This window comes from Ranitomeya imitator, chromosome 9 (genome assembly GCF_032444005.1).
Source record: "Ranitomeya imitator isolate aRanImi1 chromosome 9, aRanImi1.pri, whole genome shotgun sequence".
Taxonomy (NCBI): Eukaryota; Metazoa; Chordata; class Amphibia; order Anura; family Dendrobatidae; genus Ranitomeya; species Ranitomeya imitator.
In genome coordinates this window covers 136,374,300-136,387,842 of record NC_091290.1, presented here as the reverse complement: position 1 = coordinate 136,387,842, position 13,543 = coordinate 136,374,300, and the positions used below count along the sequence as shown (strand labels likewise).

At 43.7% G+C, this 13,543-nt stretch overlaps 1 protein-coding gene across 2 annotated transcripts in view; it reads right to left on the bottom strand.

Moving 5' to 3' along the window:
* Window positions 1-898: 898 nt before the first annotated feature.
* The window catches only part of LOC138649068 (17-beta-hydroxysteroid dehydrogenase type 2-like), a 34,164-nt gene continuing 21,519 nt past the window's right edge, over window positions 899-13,543 (bottom strand). Inside the window, exons 4-5 of one of the 2 annotated variants that reach the window (XM_069739171.1) lie at window positions 2,662-2,799; window positions 899-1,762 (exon numbers count right to left, since the gene is read on the bottom strand). In XM_069739171.1, the coding sequence (XP_069595272.1) occupies window positions 1,398-1,762; window positions 2,662-2,799 (503 nt within the window). In that variant the 3' untranslated portion in view covers window positions 899-1,397. The remainder of the gene's footprint in view (window positions 1,763-2,661; window positions 2,800-13,543) is intronic. The other variant, XM_069739172.1, reaches the window with a different exon arrangement.

The following is a 13,543-nucleotide window of genomic DNA, read 5'->3' as shown; positions in this document are numbered from 1 at the left end:
CTGACTTTCATTTCTTAAAGTAATGATGGCCACTTGATTTTCATTACTTTGCTGTTTTTTTCTAGACATTAAAACAAATTCTAGCAGTCTATTCATTAGGACAATCAGCTGTGTATCCACCAGACTTCTGCACAACACAACTGATGGTCCCAACCCCATTTATAAGGCAAAAAATCCCACTTATTAACCCTGACAGGGCACACCTGTGAAGTGAAAACCATTTCTGGTGACTACCTCTTGAAGCTCATCAAGAGAATGCCAAGAGTGTGCAAAGCAGTCATCAAAGCAAAAGGTGGCTACTTTGTAGAACCTAGAATATAAGACATAATTTCAGTTGTTTCACACTTTTTTGTTAAGTATATAATTCCACATGTGTTAATTCATAGTTTTGATGCCTTCAGTGTGAATGTGCAATTTTCATAGTCATGAGAAGACAGAAAAATCTTTAAATGAGAAGGTGTCCAAACTTTTGGTTTGTACTGTATATACATATATAAATAATAATAATGACTATCTGGATCATCTAGAGGAGGCATGGGAGAAGGTCATGTGGTCACATGAGACCAAAACTTTCCAAACTTTTGGTCTGTACTATATGCTGTTTGGGGGTTGAAATTCTGCTAACACATTTCCTTAAAGGGGATAAAAATAGGTTTCCACTGACTCTTTAGGAGAAAAAGTTGCAGAATTTGTAAGCAATGTTATACATTCGTGGGTTGGCAAGGAGGGGTGATCTAACCCAATAGAGATCAATGCTGCTCACTTGCAGTGCGTTCCCCATCATGACCCTGACTGGTGGTGGTAGGAGGCCCATGACCACTTTTATAGTCCAGCCTGTGTGACTGCTTCTGATCTAGTGCTTGTCGCCTGGTTACATCATATATCTCCACTAAAGGAATAACGAAAAACTCTTCACATTTAATAAAAAATTCAGCATACAAAAATACCAAGACGGGTATTACAACATGTGATCCCACCAATGAAGAACCCACCACCCACAGTAGCCCATTCAACATTGGTTTCCTGTTTTAAGTCCATGAGACTAAATACAAAAAACATTAAAATAAAAAAGCTGTATCATTTTCTTTAGGTTGTCAATGTAATGAGCATGAGACATACTACGTGGTCATATGTAGAGACACTGGATTTTTATTTTAATGCTCCGAGTCTTTGGCAGTCTTTCCAACCAATCCTGTGAAAAGTTTCCAAAAATGTTGCCCCCAGAAAACATTGGATCATGTAAATGGTGGATATTGACAATAGTTTGTCCTCATAAGGAAAGGATAGCCTCACTAATGTTTCCAGCAGTAGATTAGTTGGGTTTTGCATGAAGCTTGTTGGAAGTCTTAAGGTGTTTTTGACAAAAAATTTCCACTGTCCAATCGTCAATGGAAGCTCTAGTCCATTTTATTATTAGACTTGGACTTCCGCAAGGATCTTGGTAGGATATTCCGGTGGATTTGGAAGCTTTGTTTTGCAAAGTTATCGTAAACCCAAAGAGGGAAATAGCGGAACAAACAAGGGATGAGATAGGCATACTGGCCCGGCGTGTAGGAGAAGTAGGGTTCTCGAGCCAAAAGAGCGTGACTCACGTCCTCCAGGACCGGGGAAAGGTCTGGGGAAGCGATCGTAGACATTGTGTAGCGAAGGTCCTTCAAGCTGGCCAGATAGTCCTCCCCGTAATCTTCTTTCACGTCTGGCATGATGTTATCGAGAATGTTCTGGTCTTGACTTGACCAATGTTCTCGAGATCCAAAAATATCTGCAAGCAGAAGACGGCACGTCTGGTTTATGGAGCTTGTATAATTTATGAGGTATATTCCCAACATGAATGTAAAACAAGCAGTTATAAATTATGGACGACTCCTCGGTGGATTCGCGGGTTCCTATACGAGGAGTGAGCGGACTCGCAATGATATGTGTTTTTTAATTAGATGACCTCATAAATATGTAAATTACCCCATGGGCTCTTGTGTGGGTTTTGCAATGTATGTATAGTCCTTATCTTGTCCCGCCAACCTATCACTCACCATCGTATACAAGTCTACTTATAGAGTATGGTGGAAATGTGACTATTGCAAGAGAAGGGTTGTGGTGGTGGGGGGGGGGGGGGGGAGATGGAATTATTTTAGGGTAGATTCATTTCAGGCCCTTTCAAATTTGCATTTCTTAGCCTAAAAATTCAAAGAAGAGGACCTTGTCCCAAATACTACAGTTGGTCAACCAATATGCTACCAGGCTCGGCCTAAAAATTCCAAGAAGAGGACCTCGTCCCAAAGATTACATTTGGTCAACCAATATGCTACAAGACTCGGCATAAAAATTCAAAGACGATCTCGTACCAAAGATTACAGTGGGTCAACCAATATGATACCAGTATGCCCTCCTGGACCTTGGGCTTGGAGGATCCACCTTACCTAGTGTGCTTAACAGATGTGGTCATAAATCAGATGCAGCTGAGAGGAGCTCAGAAGAAGAAAGATAAGAGTTACAAACTGTATCAGAATGAGCTCACTGATGGATTTTTAGTTAACTTATTAACTTATTAACTCATTAACTTATTATTATAAGCAAATTTGCGTAAGTCTTCTCAATCATGTTTCTGCTTGTTTTCCCCCAGGACGGATGACGACCCCATCGTTCACACACATATATACGTACTTGTCCTGAAGCTGCTAGGGTGGATGGCGGACACGTTCACTCCCCACTTGAAGAGATCTTGGCGCATCACGGCAGAAAACATGGTCAGAGCCGCTTTAGAGGCCGCGTAAGCTGCAAACCCAGGAACCGGCGAATGTCCTGAAGAAGACGAGCAGACGGGATGAAGAAAATGCCGCAAATCCTGATAGAGCCGAGAGGTTTGCATAATTCTCCAGTGCTCCGGACATGTTGGGGGTTGTAATGTTCTACGTACTATCGAATTTTATTATAGTCATACCTAGTGATTGGGTCATATTGGGAGTTGTAGTTTTCTATGCATATAGGAAGAGTATTATAGTAGCGGTCGGATCATATTGGGGGTTGTAGTGTTCTGTGCATATCATATAAATTAATTGTATTATGACTGTTTAATGGTCGATCATGTTGGGGGTTGTAGTATTCGGTGTATAGAATATGCAATATGATCATATCCAGAGATGTTGGGTGTTGTAGTATTCTGTGTGTAGAATATAACAGAATTGCAATATGACGATATCCAGTGATGTTGGGAGTTGTAGTGTTCCGTCTACATAATGATATACTGTGGAGTATAAGTGTGACCTAAATACAATTTGTCGACATCTCGGCGTTCCCGGAGGGCCGCACCCGTCTCCTCCTTCCGACTGATGTTTGAGAACATCTTTTCTAACATCAGGACGTAGCGGAGATGGGCCGGACCCCCGTAATGACGGAGCTTCATTCATGGTCTGCCCCTCCTCCTCATCTCTATCATGTACATGGGCCCCTGCCTTGACTCCTATAGGGGCCGCTGTATATCTCAGACGCTCCCCGCAGTGGTCGGAGGGCTCCGCTGAATACTTTCAGGCTTGTTCTATTCTGCACAGTTAATCCACACTGAGCTGATTGGAGGTCGCGGTGACCTGGGATCCTTTCACAGCGTCAGGTCGCACATGCAGTCAGGGGATATAACTGCACGTACCGTCCATTGTGCAGAAAAAAAACCTCTTCATCCGATAACAAGCTAGAACTTGCATGCGCTGAGCGACGTGCAAACTAATCCGGCACAGATATTGTCTAATTGCTCAGTTTTAAGCAGTTCCGGATTCTGGGGTCAACGAGACACAAATAATCCCGCTGCGCTGTGATCCTGAGAACTCACGCAGGGGTCTGCTGCGATCTCTATGGGGGCTCTGTACGGTTGGAAATAAGCGGCGTTCTTGGGACTGGGGCAGCCACTTATCTCCTCTGGGTCACGTCCTGTTGGTCTGCCTATGCAAGTTTAAAGGGAACCTGTCACCTGAATTTGGCGGGACCAGTTTTTGGTCATATGGGCGGAGTTTTCAGGTGTTTGATTCACCCTTTCCTTACCCGCTGGCTGCATGCTGGCCGCAATTTTGGATTGAAGTTCATTCTCTGTCCTCCGTAGTACACGCCTGCGCAAGGTGACAGGATCCCTTTAATAATGACGTATATACACCCAGGGTTAGTCTTGCTCTCTTACCTCCTGGTTTACATACAGACTTGTAAAGGTAAAGAACATCTAAAGGGTTAAATTAGTTATCCAAACCTCAAAAATAGATTACCGTATAATATATATACACATATATACACACACCGATATATATATATATATATTTATGTATATATATATATATATATATATACACACACATACACCGGTGTGTGTATATATATGTGAAATATGGGAAGGGGGCTAGCTGACTGCAATGTGAAATACAGTTGTGGCCAAAAGTATTGACACCCCTGCAATTCTGTCAGATAATACTCATTTTCTTCCTGAAAATGATTGCAAACACAAATTCTTTGGTATTATCTTCATTTAATTTGTCTTAAATGAAAAAACACAAAGAATTGTCCTAAAGCCAAATTGGATATAATTCCACACCAAACATAAAAAAGGGGGTGGACAAAAGTATTGGCACCATTCGAAAATCATGTGATGCTTCTCTAATTAGTGTAATTAACAGCACCTGTAACTTACCTGTGGCACCTAACAGGTGTTGGCAATAACTAAATCACACTTGCAGCCAGTTGACATGGATTAAAGTTGACTCAACCTCTGTCCTGTGTCCTTGTGTGTACCACATTGAGCATGGAGAAAAGAAAGAAGACCAAAGAACTGTCTGAGGACTCAAGAAACCAAATTGTGAGGAAGTATGAGCAATCTCAAGGCTACAAGTCCATCTCCAAAGACCTGAATGTTCCTGTGTCTACTGTGCGCAGTGTCATCAAGAAGTGTAAAGCCCATGGCACTGTGGCTAACCTCCCTAGATGTGGACGAAAAAGAAAAATTGACAAGAGATTTCAACGCAGGATTGTGCGGATGTTGGATAAAGAACCTTGACTAACATCTAAACAAGTTCAAGCTGCCCTGCAGTCCGAGGGTACAACAGTGTCAACCCGTACTATCCGTCGGCGTCTGAATGAAAAGGGACTGTATGGTAGGAGACCCAGGAAGACCCCACTTCTTACCACGAGACATAAAAAAGCCAGGCTGGAGTTTGCCAAAACTTACCTGAAAAAGCCTAAAACGTTTTGGAAGAATGTTCTCTGGTCAGATGAGACAAAAGTAGAGCTTTTTGGGCAAAAGCATCAACATAGAGTTTACAGGAGAAAAAAGAGGCACTCAAAGAAAAGAACACGGTCCCTACAGTCAAACATGGCGGCGGTTCCCTGATGTTTTGGGGTTGCTTTGCTGCCTCTGGCACTGGACTGCTTGACCGTGTGCATGGCTTTATGAAGTCTGAAGACTACCAACAAATTTTGCAGCATAATGTAGGGCCCAGTGTGAGAAAGCTGGGTCTCCCTCAGAGGTCATGGGTCTTCCAGCAGGACAATGACCCAAAACACGCTTCAAAAAGCACTAGAAAATGGTTTGAGAGAAAGCACTGGAGACTTCTAAGGTGGCCAGCAATGGGTCCGGACCTGAATCCCATAGAACACCTGTGGAGAGATCTAAAAATGGCAGTTTGGAGAAGGCAGCCTTCAAATATCAGGGACCTGGAGCAGTTTGCCAAAGAAGAAAGGTCTAAAATTCCAGCAGAGCATTGTAAGAAACTCATTGATGGTTACCGGAAGCGGTTGGTCGCAGTTATTTTGGCTAAAGGTTGTGCAACCAAGTATTAGGCTGAGGGTGCCAATACTTTTGTCTGGCCCATTTTTGGAGTTTTGTGTGAAATGATCAATGTTTTGCTTTTTGCTTCATTCTCTTTTGTGTTTTTTCATTTAAGACAAATTAAATGAAGATAATAATACCAAAGAATTTGTGATTGCAATCATTTTCAGGAAGAAACTGAGTATTATCTGACAGAATTGCAGGAGTGTCAATACTTTTGGCCACAACTGTATGTGAAGGGACTAGCTGACTGCAATGTGAAATGTGAAGGGGGCTGGCTGACTGCAATGTGAAATATGATAAGGGGGCTAGCTGCCTGCAATGTGAAATATGTGGAGGGGCTGGCAGGCATGTGAAATATGCGAAAGGGGCTGGCTGATTGAAATGTGAAATATGTGAAGGGGGCTAGCTGACTGCAATGTGAAATATGTGGAGGGGCTTGCTGGCATATGAAATGGGCAGGCTGATTGAAATGTGAAATATGTCAAGGAGGCTGGGTGACTTACTTTCAATAGCCAAGCCAATCCCCTTTTCTGTTATAATGCATAAGGGGGAAGGGGACTGGTTGGCTGCTTATTTCAACTGCTAAACCAGCTTCTATCTGTATCTCTGCACTAACTATAACAGAGAAGGGGTCTGGCTTTTGTTATTGAAATAAGCAGTCAGCTAGCCCCCTTTCACACATAAAATCTAATCCAGCCGCCTTCTCTGTCTTGGCCAATGCATACATGTTGAGGGGGCTGGCTAGTTGCTTATTTTAATAGCTAAGCCACCAATGCACTGGCCACAACAGAGAAAGGTCCCGACTTAGCTAATGAAATAAGCAGTTGGCCAGCCCCTTCACACATACAATTCTCTTTCTATGCAACAGTCATGGCAGAGAAGGGGGATGGCTGTTAGCACTGATGACTTGCTGACATAGGAAACACTGTCTGCTGTGACTGATGCATAGAAAGAGAATAGTATGTGTAAAGAGGCTGGACATTTCTGTGTTGTGGCCAGTGCATTGGTGGCTTTAGTTATTAAAATAAGCAAGCAGCCAGCCCCCTCACCATCCATGCAGATATGTTGCTTACTCCATGTGCAGGGCGTTGCACTAGCTTAGGTATCTATGGTTACAACCACTCATATAATGACAGTTTTTAGTGGTTGTAACCATGGATATCTAAGCTACTGCAGTGCCCTGTACATGGGGTAAGCGACATAGCTAATCAGAAGAACTACACTACATTTTCAATTTAAGGTATTTGCTAATATTATTATTATTGCACCTACTACATATTGAGATAAGATGTTGAAGATAGGAGTAACCCTTTAACCCCTTCCCGACCTTTGACGCATACGCTGCGTCATGAAAGTCGGTGCCATTCCGACCCATGATGCAGCATATGCGTCATGGAAAGATCGCGTCCCTGCAGATCGGGTGAAAGGGTTAACTCCCATTTCACCCGATCTGCAGGGACAGGGGGAGTGGTAGTTTAGCCCAGGGGGGGTGGCTTCACCCCCTCGTGGCTACGATCGCTCTGAGATTGGCTGTTGAAAGTGAAACTGCCAATCAGAGCGATTTGTAACATTTCACCTAAAAAAATGGTGAAATATTACAATCCAGCCATGGCCGATGCTGCAATATCATCGGCCATGGCTGGACACACTAATGTGCACCCACCCCACCCCTCCGATCGCCCCCCCAGCCCCCGATCTGTGGTCCGCTCCCCTCGGTCCTGTGCTCCGCTCCCCCGTCCTCCTGCCCGCTCCCCCCGTGCTCCAATCCCACCCCCCGTGCTCCAAACAAACCCCCACGCACTCCGATCCCCCCCCCCCGCACAGCGATCCCCCCCCGCACAGCGATCCACCCCCCGTGCTCCGATCCACCCGCCCGCACAGCGATCCCCTACTCCGTGCTCCAGTCCACCCCCCCCGTGCTCCGACGCCCCCCCCCCGTGCCCTGATCTCCCCCCCGTGCCCTGATCTCCCCCCCCTTATACTTACCTGGCCTCCCGGGGACCGTCCGTCTTCTTTCCTGGGCGCCGCCATCTTCCAAAATGGGGGGCGCATGTGCAGTGTGCCCGCCGAATCTGCCGGCCGGCAGATTCGTTCCAGAATGAATTTTGATCACTGAGATATAATCTCAGTGATGCTGCGGAATGTAAACCGCTGCGTTTCCGTGCAGTTTTTCTGCAGCATGTGTACAGCGATTTTTGTTTCCCATAGGTTTACATTGAACTGTAAACTCATGGGAAACTGCTGCGGATCCGCAGCGTTTTCCGCAGCGTGTGCACATACCTTTAGAATTAGGCTATGTGCACACGGTGCGGATTGGCCGCTGCGGATCCGCAGCAGAGTTCCATCAGGTTTACAGTACCATGTAAACATATGGAAAACCAAATCCGCTGTGCCCATGGTGCGGAAAATACCGCGCGGGAACGCTGCGTTGTATTTTCCGCAGCATGTCAATTCTTTGTGCGGATTCCGCAGCGTTTTACACCTGTTCCTCAATAGGAATCCGCAGGTGAAATCCGCACAAAAAACACTGGAAATCCGCGGAAAATCCGCAGGTAAAACGCAGTGCCTTTTACCCGTGGATTTTTCAAAAATGGTGCTGAAAAATCTCATACGAATCCGCAACGTGGGCACATAGCCTTAGGGCTAGGGTTGGGTTGCAATTAGGGTTGTGGTTAGGGTTAGGGGTGTGTTGGGGTTACAGGTGTGTTGGGGTTAGGGTTGTGATTAGGGTTATGGCTACAGTTGGGATTAGAGTTAGGGGTGTGTTGGGGTTAGTGTTGGAGGTAGAATTGAGGGGTTTCCACTGTTTAGGCACATCAGGGGGTCTCCAAACGCAACATGGCGCCACCATTGATTCCAGCCAATCTTGTATTCAAAAAGTCAAATGGTGCTCCCTCACTTCCGAGCCCCGATGTGCGCCCAAACAGTGGTTTACCCCCACATATGGGGTACCAGCATACTCAGGACAAACTGCGCAACAATTACTGGGGTCCAATTTCTCCTGTTACCCTTGAGAAAATAAAAAATTGCTTGCTAAAACATCATTTTTGAGGAAAGAAAAATGATTTTTTATTTTCACGGCTCTGCGTTGTAAACGTCTGTGAAGCACTTGGGGGTTCAAAGTGCTCACCACATATCTAGATAAGTTCCTTTGGGTGTCTAGTTTCCAAAATGGGGTCACTTGTGTGGGGTTTCTACTGTTTAGGCACACCAGGGGCTCTGCAAACGCAACGTGACGCCCGCAGACCATTCCATCAAAGTCTGCATTTCAAAAGTCACTACTTCCCTTCTGAGCCCCGACGTGTGCCCAAACAGTGGTTTACCCCCACACATGGGGTATCAGCGTACTCAGGAGAAACTGGACAACAACCTTTGGGGTCCAATTTCTCCTGTAACCCTTGGTAAAATAAAAAATTCTGGGCTAAAAAATTATTTTTGAGGAAAGAAAACGTATTTATTATTTTCACGGCTCTGTGTTATAAACTTCTGTAAAGCACTTGGGGGTTGAAAGTGCTCACCACATATCTAGATAAGTTCCTTTGGGGGTCTAGTTTCCAAAATGGGGTCACTTGTGTGGGGTTTCTACTGTTTAGGCACACCAGGGGCTCTGCAAACGCAACGTGACGCCCGCAGACCATTCCATCAAAGTCTGCATTTCAAAAGTCACTACTTCCCTTCTGAGCCCCGACGTGTGCCCAAACAGTGGTTTACCCCCACACATGGGGTATCAGCGTACTCAGGAGAAACTGGACAACAACTTTTGGGGTCCAATTTCTCCTGTAACCCTTGGTAAAATAAAAAATTCTGGGCTAAAAAATTATTTTTGAGGAAAGAAAACGTATTTATTATTTTCACGGCTCTGTGTTATAAACTTCTGTAAAGCACTTGGGGGTTGAAAGTGCTCACCACATATCTAGATAAGTTCCTTTGGGGGTCTAGTTTCCAAAATGGGGTCACTTGTGTGGGGTTTCTACTGTTTAGGCACACCAGGGGCTCTGCAAACGCAACGTGACGCCCGCAGACCATTCCATCAAAGTCTGCATTTCAAAAGTCACTACTTCCCTTCTGAGCCCCCACGTGTGCCCAAACAGTGGTTTACCCCCACACATGGGGTATCAGCGTACTCAGGAGAAACTGGACAACAACTTTTGGGGTCCAATTTCTCCTGTAACCCTTGGGAAAATAAAAACTTCTGGGCTAAAAAATTATTTTTCAGGAAAGAAAACGTATTTATTATTTTCACTGCTCTGTGTTATGAACTTCTGTGAAGCACTTGGGGGTTCAAAGTGCTCACCTCACATCTAGATAAGTTCCTTTCGGGGTCTAGTTTCCAAAATGGGGTCACTTGTGGGGGGTTTCTACTGTTTAGCCACATCAGGGGCTCTGCAAACGCAACGTGACGCCCGCAGAGCATTCCATCAAAGTCTGCATTTCAAAACGTCACTACTTTACTTCCGAGCCCCAGCATGTGCCTAAACAGTGGTTTACCCCCACATATTGGGTATCAGCGTACTCAGGAGAAACTGGACAACAACTTTTGGGGTCAAATTTTTCCTGTTACCCTTGGGAAAATAAAAAATTGCGGGCTAAAAAAATCATTTTTGAGAAAAGAATTTTTTATTTTTATTTTCATGGCTCTGCGTTATAAACTTCTGTGAAGCACTTGAGGGTTCAAAGTGCTCACCACACATCTAGATTAGTTCCTTTGAGGGTCTAGTTTCCAAAATGGGGTCATTTGTGGGGGATCTCTAATGTTTAGGCACACAGGGGCTCTCCAAACGCGACATGGTGTCCGCTAATGATTGGAGCTAATTTTCCATTTAAAAAGCCAAATGGCGTGCCTTCCCTTCTGAGCCCTGCCGTGCGCCCAAACAGTGGTTTACCCCCACATATGGGGTATCTGCGTACTCAGGACAAACTGGACAACAACATTTGTGGTCCAATTTCTCCTATTACCATTGGCAAAATAGGAAATTCCAGGCTAAAAAATCATTTTTGAGAAAAGAAAAATTATTTTTTATTTTCATGGCCCTGCATTATAAACTTCTGTGAAGCACCTGGGGGTTTAAAGTGCTTAGTATGCATCTAGATAAGTTCCTTGGGGGGTCTAGTTTCCAAAATGGGGTCACTTGTGGGGGAGCTCCATTGCATAGGCACACAGGGGCTCTCCAAACGCGACATGGTGTCCGCTAACGATGGAAATAATTTTTCATTCAAAAAGTCAAATGGCGCTCCTTCCCTTCCGAGCCTTACCATGTGCCCAAACAGTGGTTTACCCCCACATGTGAGGTATCGGTGTGCTCAGGAGAAATTGCCAAACAAATTTTAGGATCCATTTTATCCTGTTGTCCATGTGAAAATGAAAAAATTGAGGCTAAAAGAATTTTTTTTGTGAAAAAATAGTACTTTTTCATTTTTACGGATCAATTTGTGAAGCAGCTGGGGGTTTAAAGTGCTCACTATGCATCTAGATAAGTTCCTTGGGGCGTCTAGTTTCCAAAATGGGGTCACTTGTGGGGGAGGTCCAATTTTTAGGCACACGGGGGCTCTCCAAACTTGACATGGTGTCCGCTAAAGAGTGGAGCCAATTTTTCATTCAAAAAGTCAAATGGCACTCATTCCCTTCCAAGCCCTGCCGTGCGCCCAAACAGTGGTTTACCCCCACATATGAGGTATCAGCGTACTCAGGACAAATTGGACAACAACTTTCGTGGTTCAGTTTCTCCTTTTACCATTGGGAAAATACAAAAATTGTTGCTGAAAAATCATTTTTGTGACTAAAAAGTTAAATGTTCATTTTTTCCTTCCATGTTGCTTCTGCTGCTGTGAAGCACCTGAAGGGTTAATAAACTTCTTGAATGTGGTTTTGAGTACCTTGAGGAGTGCAGTTTTTAGAATGGTGTCACTTTTGGGTATTTTCAGCCATATAGACCCCTCAAACTGACTTCAAATGTGAGGTGGTCCCTAAAAAAAATGGTTTTGTAAATTTCGTTGTAAAAATGAGAAATCGCTGGTCAAATTTTAACCCTTATAACTTCCTAGCAAAAAAAAATTTTGTTTCCAAAATTGTGCTGATGTAAAGTAGACGTGTGGGAAATGTTATTTATTAACTATTTTGTGTCACATACCTCTCTGGTTTAACAGAATAAAAATTCAAAATGTGAAAATTGCGAAATTTTCAAAATTTTCGCCAAATTTCCGTTTTTATCACAAATAAACACAGAATTTATTGACCTAAATTTACCACTAACATGAAGCCCAATATGTCACAAAAAACAATCTCAGAACCGCTAGGATCCATTGAAGCGTTCCTGAGTTATTACCTCATAAAGGGACACTGGTCAGAATTGCAAAAAATGGCAAGGTCTTTAAGGTCAAAATAGGCTGGGTCATGAAGGGGTTAATGATCAGGTCACCAGGTCTAATCGTACTATATTAATGTATACTTTTTTTTTTTTTTATTTCTTCCCTTATGTTTCTTTTCTGTGCTGGACTCAAGAGTCACCAACATGACTGTCTCCAAAATTGAAATGTGAAGAGCTGATCCAGTTAGTTTTTTGGTCATTATATACAGGGTTTATATGGGTTGTATATGGCGGTATTATTTAGGCAAAAATTACGCCTAAAGAAAAAAATTTTTTGGGGCATAATAGCCTATGTTATAAAACCAGTTTTTGGACCTTCCTTACTCACAGTGCTTGTCCATAGCAGACTGCCCCTTTAAGGTAATTAAAAAATAGCCATGGTGAACCTTTAAGTTTTATCTGCGTAGTAACAATATAAGCAATCGCGACGTCGATCTGCCCAGAGCCTCGATTTTGTCCTTCCGCATGTAAACCAGAGATTATGTATGTGCAATTACAATCACATAACAAACTAATTAAATAATCAAAGAGCCAATTACTGAGCTGTGACGAGCCAGTTCTGGAAAATTAATGAGCTCATTAATTGTCAGGATCTTAGACTTGGCTTTTTGGAGATTTGATTGATCCATCCGCTAATATTTATATACATAACTGACAGTATGATTGTACGTCGGCGGTGTAGGGTGGTAGGCGAGGGCTGCAGGTGCGCAGGGCATCATACCATGGTGGCTGTCATTCCCTCGCCTGACTGACGCAAGCGAGAACTTTGCAGCGCTGGGGTCCTGGGTTCAAATCCCACCTTGGACAACATCTGCTGGGAGTTTGTATGTTCTCTCCGTGTTTGCGTGGGTTTCCTCCTTGTTCTCCGGGTTACTCCAAAGTTACACTAATAAGGAGTTTAGAGTGAGGACAGCGATGATGATGTCTGTAAAGCGCTGAGGAATATAATGGCGCAATATAAGTAAAATAAATAATGCTCAAATACAGCATGAGTAAATTGTCCTGGCAGATAGATTAAGAAAAAAAAAAATGAGATAGATACATCCGACCCTTGAAGAAGCGACGGCGAAACTGGTACAGACTTGGAATGTCTTTTTTAGTGGTATTTATTTATTTTACTCGCTTATATAGCACCATCATATTCCACAGCACTTTACAGACATCATCTGTCCCCGATGGGGCTCACAATCTAAATTCCCTTTCAGTATGTCTTCATAATGTGGGAGGAAACCCTTGCAAATGTCGTCCTTTGTGTGATTTGAACCCAGGACTCCATTCATTAGACTCACTCACTATTATTTATTTACTTTCCATTATCTGATTAATAATACCGCTATTGATCTTTTTTGGCAACTTGATGACTTTCCCGTTTTATCTT